This window comes from Sorex araneus, chromosome 1 (genome assembly GCF_027595985.1).
Source record: "Sorex araneus isolate mSorAra2 chromosome 1, mSorAra2.pri, whole genome shotgun sequence".
NCBI lineage: Eukaryota > Metazoa > Chordata > Mammalia > Eulipotyphla > Soricidae > Sorex > Sorex araneus.
The window spans coordinates 194,930,274-194,944,353 of NC_073302.1; the positions used below are offsets into that span (position 1 = coordinate 194,930,274).

The 14,080-nt window shown below is 63.1% G+C and overlaps 2 protein-coding genes across 2 annotated transcripts in view; both read left to right on the forward strand.

Moving 5' to 3' along the window:
• RASA3 (RAS p21 protein activator 3) overlaps positions 1–8,513 on the forward strand; it is a 49,366-nt gene extending 40,853 nt beyond the window's left edge. Inside the window, exons 16-24 of the mRNA XM_012935651.2 lie at positions 163–240; positions 1,177–1,254; positions 1,670–1,743; positions 2,362–2,468; positions 3,021–3,103; positions 4,925–5,133; positions 5,897–6,000; positions 6,896–7,079; positions 7,601–8,513. Of these exons, the coding sequence (XP_012791105.1) occupies positions 163–240; positions 1,177–1,254; positions 1,670–1,743; positions 2,362–2,468; positions 3,021–3,103; positions 4,925–5,133; positions 5,897–6,000; positions 6,896–7,079; positions 7,601–7,676 (993 nt within the window). The 3' untranslated portion in view covers positions 7,677–8,513. The remainder of the gene's footprint in view (positions 1–162; positions 241–1,176; positions 1,255–1,669; positions 1,744–2,361; positions 2,469–3,020; positions 3,104–4,924; positions 5,134–5,896; positions 6,001–6,895; positions 7,080–7,600) is intronic.
• On the forward strand, positions 8,169–13,777 carry C1H13orf46 (chromosome 1 C13orf46 homolog). The gene is made up of 6 exons (XM_055126848.1): positions 8,169–8,234; positions 9,251–9,455; positions 11,125–11,176; positions 11,851–11,986; positions 12,644–12,691; positions 13,706–13,777. Exons 1-6 carry the CDS (start codon positions 8,169–8,171, stop codon positions 13,775–13,777), a joined length of 579 nt encoding a protein of 192 aa, XP_054982823.1.
• The last annotated feature ends 303 nt before the right edge of the window (positions 13,778–14,080 follow it).

The following is a 14,080-nucleotide window of genomic DNA, read 5'->3' on the forward strand; positions in this document are numbered from 1 at the left end:
CTGGGGTCAAAGGCAGGTCTGGGCAGGTCCGGGCTGGCCCCAGAACATCGATGGGGATCTAGGCGGCTACCTGGTGCCGGCTCCCACGGGCACAGCTGCTCTGTGGCTGCCACTCTGGGCCCTGCAGTGCCCAGCTAAGGCCACTGTCCACTCTGCCAACAGGACCCGCAGGTGTCGAGGACATTGACGCTCATCTCCAAGACTGTCCAGACGCTGGGCAGTCTGTCCAAGTGCAAGGCTGTGAGTCACCCCTGGGGTGTGAGCAGGGGAGCCGCTCCCGTCTACACGGAGAGCAGGATGTGTGTGTGGGGAACCCGCTCCAATCTACACGGAGAGCAGGAACATGTATGCAGGGAACCCACTCCCGTCTACACAGAGCAGGATGTGTGCATGCAGGGAACCCACTCCCGTCTACACGGAGAACAGGAACGTGTGTGCAGGGAACCCACTCCCGTCTACACAGAGCAGGATGTGTGCATGCAAGGAACCTACTCCCGTCTACACGGAGAACAGGAACGTGTGTGCAGGGAACCCACTCCCGTCTACACAGAGCAGGATGTGTGCATGCAGGGAACCTACTCCCGTCTACACGGAGAACAGGAACGTGTGTGCAGGGAACCCACTCCCATCTACACAGCAGGATGTGCGGGAAATTCACTCCCGTCTACACAGAGAGGAGGGGGCTTGTCAAGCGCGAGCCCGGGTGCCTGGCTTTCTCGGGACGGCAGCTGTTCTCTGCCACGACTGGGTTCTCACCTGCCCCTTGTCTGGGGCTGCAGGAACCAGGTTCCCTGAAGGTGTCACCACATGTCTGGATTCTGACGAGCAGAGTGGGGGCTTGGAGCCAGTCTCACCCCTGCCGCCCAGGGCATGCCAGGCTCAGACTGCCCTGGTGCCCCGGTGCCCAGCCCTGCTCTGCTCCAGGGTCTCCGGGGTCCGTTGAGTGGGTGGCTTCAGGAGCACCCGGGCCCTGAGTTGTGACATCAGGAACCCGTGCAGCCACAGGGAGCTCGTCGAGGCCATTGGTTGTGGCACAAGGCTCCCCACATGCCTTGTCGGGGCCCGGCATCCACCCACCCCTGGGTGCCAGGCCGGCGCATCAGCCCCCGCACACTTGCTGGGCGTTCGGGCCGCGGTTGGGCCCTAGGAGCTCCTCCGAGACCCGTTTCCTTTCAGGCCAGCTTTAAGGAGTCGTACATGGCTGCGTTTTATGACTTCTTCAATGAGCAGAAATACGCCGATGCTGTTCGGAACGTACGTGCCCTGGCAACCCCACGTGCTGCCCGGGCCGCTGGCACCATGGTTCCAACCCTGTCCCCAGATACTGTCCCTGGAATTCCCAGTCCCTGCTCTCTGGGTGACTGCCTGCGACCCGCCAGTGGGCTGAGCACCCTCGTCCCAGTCAGCTCACCTGCTGCTCCCCGGCTGGGCAGAGGGAGGTGGAGGCTGGGCAGGTGTAGGAACCCACCAGTGCCCGTCTGTGAGGGTCTCACCGGGCACGGGCACTCCCCAGGGGCAGGGACCTGCTTTGGGGCTTGTCTACACCTACCGGCACCACCGTCTCTGTTCATGTGTGCACACCTGGCTTGCACCCCACCTGCTCTGGCCTCGGGGACCTGAGAAGGACCTGTGGGGGTTTCTGCTTATACCCCTCTCTGTCCCGAGGCAGTTCTTAGACTTGATCTCTTCGTCTGGGAGGAGAGACCCCAAGAGTGTGGAGCAGCCCATCCTGCTCAAGGAGGGGTAAGATGGGCACATCCAGGTGGGGGCCGCTGGGGCCAGTGGGGTGATTCTGGAGGTCAGTGGGGTGAGACTGGGGGTCGGTGGGGTGAGACTGGGGGGTCGGTGGGGGTGAGTCGGGGTCAGTGGGATGTGTGGGGGTTGGTGGGGTGAGTCTGGGGGTCTGGGGCAAGGCTAAGTGTCGGTGGGGTGAGGCTGGGGGTCAGTGGGGTGAGATTTTTTTGGCTTTGTGGGTCACACCCGGCGGTGCTCAGGGGTTACTCCTGGCTCTGCACTCAGGAATTAACTCCTGGCGGTGGGATGCTGAGAATCGATCCTGGGTCTGCCGCGTGTAGGCAAATGCCCTACTCGCCATGCTGTTGCTCCAGCCCCTAGTGGTGTGAGATTGGGGGGGCCAGTGGGGTGCGGCTGGGGCCCTGTGTAGGTGGGAGGGGCAAGTTCGCACTGCCGTGTGGTCACGGTCAGCCCAGCACAGCAGTTCTCGAGACGCTGCTTTGGGGCGCACGGCCCCTCAGAGTGGCAGCAGTGCTCATGCAGATCTTTGCTGGGCAGAAAGGGCAGGGACGGGGCGAGGGCGGTCCGCCTGGGCACTCACCTGCCCACTGGGCCTGCTCACAACAGGTTCATGATCAAGAGGGCACAAGGACGAAAACGCTTTGGCATGAAGAATTTTAAGAGGCGATGGTTCCGCCTGACGAACCATGAATTTACCTACCAGAAGAGCAAAGGTAATGGAGGCCCCTCACCTCCCGCGTCTGCGTCTCTGTCCCCCATGCAGCGCACCTGCCCCGTGTCCCTCCTGAGTGTCTCACCTGCCCTGTGTCCCTCCTGAGCGTCTCACCTGCCACTGCGTCTGCATCGAGGGCCAGTGCAGTGGGGGCCCTGGTCTGTGAGCTCTGTGCCGAGGACTGGGAGGGCAGCTTGGCAGGAGGACCTGCAGGGGAGGGACGCTGAGGCTCGAGAGCCTGCCTTGCTGGCCAGGACATGGCTGTCTGGACTGTGGGTGGGCTCCTGGGACAGGAAGCAGCCGTCTGTGAGCCTCGTGTTCTCTTAAATTCTCCTGCCCTTCGCCTAGCATGTGTCCTGTCTCAACCCTCCCTGATCCCATACCCCAGCTCTGCTGTGACTGACACCTGCCCCACCCCTCTCTACATGTCCACATGCCCGCCCCTCTCTACATGCCCTTCCCCTCTGACCACAAGCCCCGCCCTCTAACCACTTGGCCCCGCCCTCCAACTACACGCCCGCTCTGACCACTTCTCACTGCCCGTACACTGCAGGAGACTCGCCGCTCTACAGCATCCCCATTGAGAACATCCTGGCGGTGGAAAAGCTGGAGGAGGAGTCCTTCAAGATGAAGAACGTGAGTGCCCCGTGGGCACCTGCGCGGGCTCTCGCTCCCCACATCACCCACCTTGTCTCTGGACCCCCTTAGATGGTGCTCAGACCATGGCTGTGCCCAGGACCCTGAGTGCCCATGGGTGCCTCGTCCCCTGAGTGCCCATAGGTGCCTGTCTCCGGAGTCCCCACAGGTGCTCGGTCCTATGAGTGCTCACGGGTACCTGTCCCCTGAGTGTTCACGGGTGCTCCATCCCCTGAGTGCCCACGGGTGCCTGTCCCCTGATTGCCCACGGGTGCCTATCTCCTGAGTGTCCTCGGGTGCTCTATCCCTTGAGTGTTCACGGGTGCTCCGTCCCCTGAGTGCCCACGGGTGCCTGTCCCCTGAGTGCCCACGGGTGCTCCATCCCCTGAGTGCCCACAGGTGCCCGTCCCCTGAGTGCTCACGGGTGCTCCGTCCCCTGAGTGCCCACAGGTGCCTGTCTCCGGAGTCCCCACAGGTGCTCCGTCCCCTGAGTGCCCACGGGTGCCTGTCTCCTGAGTGTTCACAGGTGCTCCATCCCCTGAGTGCCCACGGGTGCCTGTCTCCTAAGTGTTCACAGGTGCTCCATCCCCTGAGTGCCCACGGGTGCCTGTCCCCTGAGTGCCCACGGGTGCTCCATCCCCTGAGTGCCCACGGGTGCCCGTCCCCTGAGTGTTCACGGGTGCTCCGTCCCCTGAGTGCCCACAGGTGCCTGTCTCCGGAGTCCCCACAGGTGCTCCGTCCCCTGAGTGCCCACGGGTGCTCCATCCCCTGAATGCCCACGGGTGCCCGTCCCCTGAGTGCCCACGGGTGCTCCATCCCAAGTGACCACGGGTGCCCTTAGTCCCCGTGGGTGCCCTGTCTCCTGCAGATGCCCCGGGGCCTCCTCAGACTAGAGCCCCTCAGGAGAGAGGCGTAGCCTTGTGTCCTGGCCAGCTTTGGGCCCAGTCAGCATCCTGCATCCCCGCGGCCTCTGCACAGGGTGGCTGCCATTGCCCAGGGTTGTGGGCCCCACATCTGATTCAACAGACGGACCTCACCCTCTCCCGGGTCCGGACCTGCGTTCCACTGTCCCTCCCTGTCTCTGTGTCCCCAATTCCCCTGTCCCTGTCCCTGCGTCTGTGTCTGTGTGTCCCTGCGTCTGTCCCTGTGTCTGTCTGTGTCTATGTCTGTGTCCTGTGTCTGTCCCTGTCCCTGTGTGTCTGTCTGTCTCTGTACATGCCTCCACCCCTTCCTTCATGGCTGAAGCTGTCATGACCACCCCCCGCCCATGTCTCCTGTCCCTGCTGTGACTCTGAGGCAAGAGAGCAGGTGGGCGGTAGGGGCCTCAGCACGTGCAGGTGTGAGGCAGGGGGAGCCTGAGTCCCTGCAGGAAGCTCCTGGAGAGGGCCCTGGAGATGGGCCACCGGCCAAGTGTCGGGGAGAGATAGTCAGCGGCCTGGCCCACCGGCCAAGTGTCGGGGAGGGACCCAGGGATGGTCAGCGGCCTGGCCCACCGGCCAAGTGTCGGGGAGGAACCCAGGGACGGTCAGTGGCCTGGCCCACCGGCCAAGTGTCGGGGAGGGACCCAGGGACGGTCAGCGGCCTGGCCCACAGGCCACACACCTGGGAAGGACCCAGGTCAGCTCAGACGGCCCCAGGGCCAAGTGACCAGGAGTGCAGGGGGGTGAGCAATGGGTTGCCATGGGCTGCTGTGGCCCACTCGTCCCCCTGGTGTCCTGGGGAGGCCCCAGGCTGTATCCGTCTTGCACTGCCGAGACTTGGTGACCTGCCGGGCTTGCAGGCCCTCGGCCACTGGGCGCCACCTTTCGTCCTTCCCTACAGATGTTCCAGGTCGTCCAGCCTGAGCGGGCCCTGTACATCCAGGCCAGCAACTGTGTGGAGGCCAAGGCCTGGACCGACGTGCTCACCAAGGTGAGCCAGCGGAACCAGCGGCGCCTCACTGTCTACCATCCGTCCGCCTACCTCAACGGCCACTGGCTCTGCTGCAAGGCCTCCTCAGATGCAGCCACCGGCTGCACCCCCTGCACCAGGTAGGCCTCGCCAGCCTGCGTGCATGCCAGGCGCCAGGCTGCTCTGCCATGCACTGAGCAGGCACTTTGGCCAGGGTGCAGACAGGGGATGAGACACACATGCAGCTACATCTGTGGGTCCTGAAGGTCATGGAAACCCCCTCCTGCGACTGTGAGCCCAGCCACAGGTGGTGCCAGAAGCTGGACCTTCCCGGGTGGCCTGACTTCACCGACAGGGCATGGTCCCAGGCCCTGGGTGGCTGTGAGGGACACTGACCTGGGCCCTGGGTAGGAGACACTCCAGCGAGACAGGACAGAGTTCCCTCCTGAGGCGTGTCCGTTTGCTCCTGCCCATTTCTTCAGTGAAATGAAGACGCACGCCTGCCCACCCCCCATCTAGGGCCTCCTGCCTTACCCATAAGGGCGGTCCAGGCTGTATCTGCTCTGTGTGTTTCCAGCCCACTGTGGTCCATATCAGGACTGTCACACCCCCAGGTCTGTGTGACACTATCTTCCCTGCTGCTGTGCCTTACGCCATACTCTCCACCTGGGGAACAGGACCCCATCTGGCCTGACTCACTCAGGACCAACAGGGCTGGCTGCTGGCCTTGTCCTGGCACGTGCTGGCTGGCCCTCAGCCCTCTGGGGCCCTTCAACCCCGTCCCAGTGTCTGGGGACGCTCTTGCCTTGACACCAGGTCCAGGCAGGGGCTGCTCCCTTCTCCGGTGACTTCAGAGATCAGACCATGTTCTTAGCACGGTCTGTTCTCTTCTGTGCTCGGTAGTGGACTCCCAGCAAACATACAGCTGGACATCGATGGGGACCGAGAGACAGAGCGGATATACTCCCTGTTCAACTCGTACAGGAGCAAGCTAGAGAAGATGCAAGGTTGGTGGTGCCACACTGGGGCCTCAGGGCCCTTCACCCACACGTGGGCACACAGGACATGACAGGACAGACGTGTCTACTTTGGCAGTCATGGGCACATGTGCATCTAGACTATGTTACATGAGTGTGGACACATGCAGGCAGGTGCACACACATGTGCTTGTTGCTCTGTTTGTGTGTGCTCATGTGCACACGGGTGCTCTATGTGAACATACCTGCAGCTCTAGAAACATCCCAGATCCGGCTTCCTTGTCCTGGCAGCCCGCTGCCTGCCTGCTTGGCAGGTGGAGCATGTCCTGGGCCCTGTCCACACGCCCCACCCAGCAACTGGCCATGTGGTGCCCGAGATGACAGGTGATGGTGACGGGGCTCCGTGCCCGGCCGAGTGGCGGGTAATCGGCCCTCCTGGGCCTGGGGACATTTGTAGGTATCAGAGGGCCTCCTGCTGGTCCTGACCCGGGGCCTCCTGCTGGTCCTGACCCAGGGCCTCCTGCTGGCCCTTCCTACTGGTTCTGACCCGAGGCCTCCTGCTGGTCCCGACCCGGGGCCTCCTGCTGGTCCTGACCCAGGGCCTCCTGCTGGTCCTGACCCGGGGCCTCCTGCTGGCCCTTCCTACTGGTTCTGACCCGGGGCCTCCTGCTGGCCCCTCCTGCTGGTCCCAACCCGGGGCCTCCTGCTGGCCCCTCCTGCCCCCAACCTCCCTGTGGCGGGTGGAGGTGGCCTGCGGCCCCTGGGACAGGGCAGGCCACAGTGATGCGGCACAGGTGCTGAGCGCTCTGTGCCAGGCCCTGCTTCCCACAGCTCAGTCTCCAGGCTCCACACAAGCTGACGGGTGTGTTTCTGGCCGTCTGCCTCAGCACTGACTGCTGTCTCTTCCCTGCCCGCCGGCTGGCAGAGGCCTGTGGGAGTAGGTCTGTGTATGACGGGCCTGAGCAGGAGGAGTACTCGTCCTTCCTCATCGATGACCCGCAGGAGACGTACAAGACCCTGCGGCAGATCCTCGTGGGGGTGGCCACCCTGGAGCAGGAGCATGCCCAGTACCGGAGAGACAAGTTCAAGAAGACCAAGTATGGCAGCCAGTGAGTGTGTGGGCCGCGGAGGTGTGGGGCGGCTGGGCCTCTGCTTCCGCCTCACGCACTTTGCTCCGTGTCACCAGGAGGGCAGTGTCCCCCGGCATGGCCAGGTGTGCATCGGGTCCTGCATGTAACACCATAAGCAAGTCGTGTGTCATGCACACATACCACGGTCCTGCACATGGCACCATACACGTACATCACATGTCACATACACATGTACCAAAATCCTGTATGCACTATGAACAAATCACATGTAACACATGTTTGTACCACGGTCCTGCAAATAGCACCATACACAAGTCACATGTCACACAGCACCATGCACATATCACATGTCACACGTGTGTCCCACCGTTTCACACACAGCCATAGTCACACACTTGACACCAGCACACATGCTCCCACACGCATGCCTCATGCACTCCCTGAATCCTAGCCTGGCTCTCCCCTGGCTGGTCTGGCTTTGTGGCAGTTTGCGTCCTAGATGAGGCCAGGCCACACCTCCTTTCCCCGCCCACTCGCAGGGAGCACCCCATCGGGGACAAGACTTTCCAGAGCTACATCTCGCAGCAGTCGGAGACGTCTACGCATTCCATCTGAGCCCACAAGACCCAGCGCCTCCGTTGGGGCACACGGCAGGCCCCGGAGCCCGCCGAGGGATGCTGGACCCGTAATGGCAGACCACTCGGGGAGCTCTGGGCCGGGGGTGCCCAGGGAGGGGGGCGGGGATTTCCGAACACGTGCTTCTGTGCCCTGAGGCTTGGTTTGCTGGTCCCCCGCTCCTTCCTGTCAGCTGGCCTTGTTCCTGGCCAGAAGGGCCCTGGTGGCTGGGCTGGGTGGAGCTGCGGGAGAGCCCACCTGGAGAATGCGCGGTTCAGGGTGTGGGTCAGCCTTCTCTCCCTGCCCCCAGGCAGCAGGGCCTGCGCAGTGGCCGTGTGGGGGTCCACTGTTTGCCGTCTGTGAGCCGTGACAGGCAGCTTCCTCCCCGCAGCAGGCCTGGGGACACGGCACACACGAGCACATTCTTTTCAAGCAACTCGCCCTTTGATACTGGTCACTCAGAACATGTAGGTCCCCCTGTGGAGGACGGCCATGGAGGACGGCGAGGGGGCTGCAGTTGGATGGGAGCAGATCCGGACAGCAGGAGGCGCTGGGGAGGTGGGCTCTGAAGCCAGCGAGCGCAGGGGAAACGGCCCCCACTGCAGTTTGTGCCCTTGGTGGAAACGCCCGTGCAGATGCCAAGAGCAGGCAACGGCACTGGTTGTCATAAGAAGCTGGAGGACAATGTGACAAAAGGAACACTTTGATCCACACTGCTACTCAGCTACTCTGAACTAAAACCTTTCATGTGGAGTGTAACAATGTTTCTGTTACAAGATACTAATGACTTGCACCGTATTTTACTGGCCAATTAAACAGATGTTTTATTCTTTCCGAGGACTGGCTGTGTTCCTACAACTGTTCACTACCTTCACTTGCATGCCGTGCTCCATGCAGGACCCTGATGCACATGTGTGCAAGACTGGTATATGCGTGTGTACACAGAGACACACGTACACACATAGACTCACACGTAGACATACAGACTCACACAGACTCAGACACACACAGACTGGAGGTAGGAGGCTTTGCATCTGCCGTTACTCCTTGTTCCCGACAGCGTCTTCCTTAGTCCCTTCATGGAGCACATGTGCTACACCGGGGCCCCAGACTCAGATGCACACACTCACGCAGTCACACGCAGGGACAGATTCACGCAGGCTCACACACACACACACACACACACACACACACACACACACAGGCTGGAGCTAGGAGGCCTGGCATCTGCCTCACTCCTTGTTCCTTCCTGAGGAGCTGCACGGAAGTCCTGAGGAATACAACCCCACCCGGGGTCCCAGACACAGAGTGGGGGAGGCGATGGTGCCACGTCAGTGGGCAGACTGCCCAGTGGTTTGGGAACCCCGTGAAAGGGCTGAGCTGCTCTCCCACACCTGGCCTTGGGGAGAAGCCCCCCACCCTGGCGGCAGAGCTGTGCTGGTTGATCTTTGACCTCTGACTCCATGGTGATGTCACAGGAACCCTTAGCAACCAGGCCCCCAGAGCTGGGCTGTGTGGGGCAGTCGCACGTCATGCTCACCCGCTAGCCGGTCCTCTCCCCCACAACCCCACAGAAGGCAGGAATGGACAAGGACAGCACCGGGGCCATGCCCAGGAGGCACCGGCTAGGCCCGGGGGCCCCTCCCACAGGGTCAGCCTCCGGAGGCCTCAAGGCAGCCAGTGAGACGGCAGAGCTGCAGAGGAGCCGGAGTATGGGGGGCCTGCCCCAGAAGGGGAACCACCCCCCCCAGGTCCAGAAGCTCAGCACTGCGCCTCCGGGTGAGAGATGCACTTGAACATACGTGACAGCTCTCACGCAAACACACGAGCGGCTGCTCCATGAGCACACGTGGCCCCTCTCACTCTGTGGACCTCTGCCCCCACCCTGCCACCCCCGTGTGGCCAGCATATTCTGGAGCATTCTCCTTCCAGAGCTGAGATACAGGGCCAGTGAGGCCCCCTTACACTGTCACTCGAGGCCAGAGGCCACCACAGCATGTCCCCTCAGCTAGTCCTCAGCTGGGCGACCGCTCTGCTAGCCCCTACCTCCGACTGAGGCTAAGAACCCCCAGGACAATGAGCACTGAGAGCGGGAGGGACCCCCGGGATGGGGAGATCCTGCAGCCAGCCTCCCTCAGCCCCCCAGGTTGTGGCACACCCCTGAGGGCCCTCAGCTGCCTCCAGTGGAGGACACGTCCCGAGCCCCCTATCGCCCTGTCCCAGGCAGCCCACCTCTCCCCTCACACCCATGTCGGTACAGCACGGAGCTCCTTGTGTGCCCTGAGGTGGACACGTGCTGGGCGTGCAGAGACTGCCTGGGCCCCAGAAGCGAGAGGCTGTGGCCCAGACTGTCCGCGCCCAGGGTAGCCGGGTGCAGGGTGTTCCAGGGAGCACACAGAGTGGGGCCGGGGCAGGTAGGACACAGGGTGGCCGGGATCCCAGAGTCACTCCCTGGTAATGGGGACCCACGAGGCCTGTGGCAGCCACGTGTGTAGGGACACTCGGGGGACACGACCCAGCTTGGCACCTCTGTCCCGCCAGCCGTGTGCAGACGGGTGGGACAGGAGCCCCACACACCTGCTGCTTCACGGCTCTGCTGGCCAGGAACCTGGGCCTGGAGGCCAGCGGTCCTGGGTCCAGCAGTCCCAGGTCCCCTCAAAGCTCTGTCCCACACCCACAGGGGAAAGATCCCTGGGGACTCCACATTGGCCCCTCAGGTTGTCAGGAGGCTCCTGGGGGCGCCCGTGGGGGCCTGTGTTCCGCACTGCCCCAATAGCACCAGGGCTCGCTCTGTCCCCTGGTAGTTCAGAGACCTGCTCTGTTTCCCTCAGCCCTTGGTAGCTCAGGGACCCGCCCCATCTCCCCAGTAGCTCAGGGACCTGCCCTGTCCCCCCTGTAGCTCAGGAACTTTCCTCCTGTCTCCCCAGTAGCTCAGGGATCTGCCCTGTCCCCCACCCAGTATCTCTAAGGCCCACTCTGCCCCCCCCAGTAGCTCAAGGTGCTGCTCTGCCCCCCAGTTCCATGGCCATTCTGTGCAGGTCACCCGAGTCAGTCCCTCCCTGTGGGCTGACAGGCAGGGCCCGGCCTCGAGCAGCTGGGTCCATCTCACCCAGGCAGCCTCTGAGTGGTAGTCAACACGAAGGAGAGCCCACTGGAGGTGTCAGCTGGGCCCCAGACACACCAGGTGGGGACTCGTCCCCCAGCCGGGTGCTCCCCGGGAGGGACCCTAGACATGCAGACCAGGATGTCCCAGGTCAGAGTTCTCGAACCCTGAAAATCACTACCTCGGGCCTGAGCTCGAGCACTGCAGGAGCAGAGCCCGGAGTGAAACCAGGGCCCAGCCTGCCAGTCCCCTGACCATGGGGGCACCCAGGAGAGGGTGCCGGGCAGTGAGAGACGAGGCTCTCCCTCCTGAGGCACACACTCCTCTCACTGGCTCTCTCCTCAGAGTCGGCTGAGCGGGGAAGGCAGCTCAGAAGCGAGGCTGAGGAGCGCGGCTGGTAAGAGGCTGGGTGCCAGCTGTTCCCCGGGGACCCGAGGCCGGGCGCCAGCTATTCTCTGGGACCTGATGTTGGGCGCCAGCTGTTCCCCGGGGGCCCGGGGCCGGGTGCCAGCTGTTTCCCAGGGACCCGAGGCCGGGCGCTGGCTGTTCTCTGGGGACCCGAGGCTGGGCGCCAGCTGTTCTCTGGAACCTGATGCTGGGCATCAGCTGTTCTCCGGGTACCTGAGGCTGGGTGCCAGCTGTTCCCTGGGGACCCGAGGCTGGGCCTGGGGAAGTGCAGGGCAGAGGTCAGCCCGGGCCGTGCTGACAGCAGGAGCCAGATCCCCCAGACCCTCAGCTGTCCAAGCCCCTGGGTCTTAGAGTTGGCACCTGTCCTGGCAAGCAGCCCCTGGAATCCCGGGTCGGGGGGGGGGGGGGCGCTGGCTGACAGCCCTGGGGCAGGCTGGCGGCAGTATGGCAGTGAAGGCGTCTGAGCTCTGCTCACCACCTGTCCCACGCAGTCCCACCCTGCCCTCAGGTCGGCCTGGGCCACCACTGGCTCTCCCAGACGGACTGGGCAGCACCACGGACAGCACCAGGCCCAGTTCCCAAGGGGCAGCGAGCAGGGCTGGGGGTGGGTTGGGCGGGGCCTCCACTCCAGGCGTGTTCACACCGTGCCCCACCCCTGGGCAGCCAGGCCCCCCTGGAGGACGGCGAGCAGAACAAGGACCAGGCTGAGGATGCCCTGGAGACGCCAGCGCCCGAGGAGGCAGGCGGGCCCCAGCACGGCGAGGAGGACCCTAAGGAAGCCCCCGACAGACGTGAACAGGTCAGGCGTCCCTTCAGCACTCGCAAGGGCTGCGCCCGAGGGGCTTGGCCTCTCACCTCGGGGTCTTCTTCAGGAACAAGAGCTGGAGACCACAAAGACCGGAAGCCTGCAGGAGGGAGAGGCGAGGACACCGTGCGCCCTGGCCCAGGGGCTCACAGCCTCCAGGGCCCCCGAGAGGGACCCAGAGACTCAGGTGCCTGGGGCAGCCCACACACACCTCCTCACCCCGTGGCTTACTTCAGGGCCTTTGGAGGGCCGGGCAGTGGACGAGTCCTGCCCACGCCAGGACTTGTAGCAGGGTCAACTGAAGCACGGTGTGTGAGACCCTGGGCCGAGCTGGGGAGCTTGGGCAGTCACAGTGCAGACTTGCCCCGCCAACTGGCCATGACAGCGTGAGGGGCATGGCACAGACACGCTGGCCGGGGTATCCAGGGAACTGGCCCTCTGGGAGACCAGGAGGGGAGAGAGAAGACTGCCTCTCCTCGCCGGCTATCACACCTGGCCGTGGACACCTTGCTGTCCACACCACCAGAGCGCCCTGCCTACCTCCTCAGCCAGCGTGTGGAGCCCTGTGGTCACCACTGCCCAGACCAGCTCCCCTCTTGAAGTCTGCTCTCCCCCCAAGCTCAGCTCTGCCTCTCTGGTTTCCATCCGCAGAAGCTCTCAGTGTTTGTGGAAGTTGATCTAGGAGACCACACTGAGGAGGTAACAACCCACAGAGCACAGCAAACACACACTGGGTAAAGCCAAGCTCAGGCGAGACCCGGGGGCTTCTCCAGGGAACCTCCTATCACACACCTGGGTCACAGCTGAAAGATCAGGGTACTAAGACTGGCTGAGGACTTGGGGACATCCTCCTCCAGCACCATCAGCAGCCACAGGACCCAAGACACTCACAGGGTCGTGCTGGACGGTGGGAAGTGTGTGGCTTAGGGGCGGGAGGCCTGGCCTCTGTGTCTGAAGTAAATGCCCAGACAAGCACCTCTGCTTCCCTGCCCCTCGGCTGTCTCCACTGGGAAACGGGGCTTTAGCTGCACTCACATCTCAGGGTGTCTCTGAAGCCCACGGAACTACGCAGGTACCGAGGGAGCCCTGAGCCAGGGAACATCACCGTGGTGACAGCCACTAGCACCACCATCACCACTGTCACCCGCCCCTCACTGCCGTGACCACCATCCCCTTCTCCACTACCACCATCACAGCACAGCCATCACTGTCACCATAATCTCCATCACCACCACCATCCTCATCGGGCCACAGTACTTTAATCGTGAGGAAGCCTTTGCCTAGAGACCGTCTGGACCGTTCCAAGACAGATGCAGTGGGGTGTCCCTGGGAGCTGTTGTAGTCATCGTCTGGGGAGTCTCTGGAGTTCTTCTATAGCAAGTAGAAGATTCTGACTGCTGTTGTTTTTCCCAGACTGGTCATGAATGGTTGCACTGTGAGGAGAGTTGTTTCTAAACGTTGCAGCCCGCACACACATACACAACCATAGACTGCCAGAAAGTAAGGAAGGCACTCAGTGGCAGAGAGGGAAAGGGCTTAGCATTCAGTCTCCAGACGAGAGGTCAGAACGGCAGCGAGCAAAGGCCAGGCTCCCCCAGGAAATTCCCACCTGGCTGTGCGGTGTGGAGAGTGCTCAGGGGATACAGTCTCTGTGGCCCCATCTGACCACTGGATGGTACTCCTAGCCCCCCAATTTTCCCCTCTCTCCCACAGGCGGCCACACGCACCACGAAAGAAGAGAAACTGGCCCAGGCGGACCTAGGGGACCTGTCAGGAGACGAGTGAGTGAGGCATGGGGGCACTCTCCTGAACTGCGGTTTGGGCAGCCCTGTCTCTGCGCCTGCCAGGGAAGCAGCCCCCCGCCTCCCGGGCCAGGACAGCTCCCCGTCCCGCTGGCCCACGGGTCAGGCTAGGAGAGGAGAGGAGGGAGGAGAGGGGACAGTGCTGTGGTGCTCAGCCTGAGGGAGCGCCCCGTGGCCAGCAGGCTGGGGCCTGCCCCAGGTTGTGGCGGGCAGTGAGTCGAACGAACCCGCAGACACTGCAGTCTTGGTGTCACAGCTCTGGCTGAAGTGCTCACTATTCAACAGC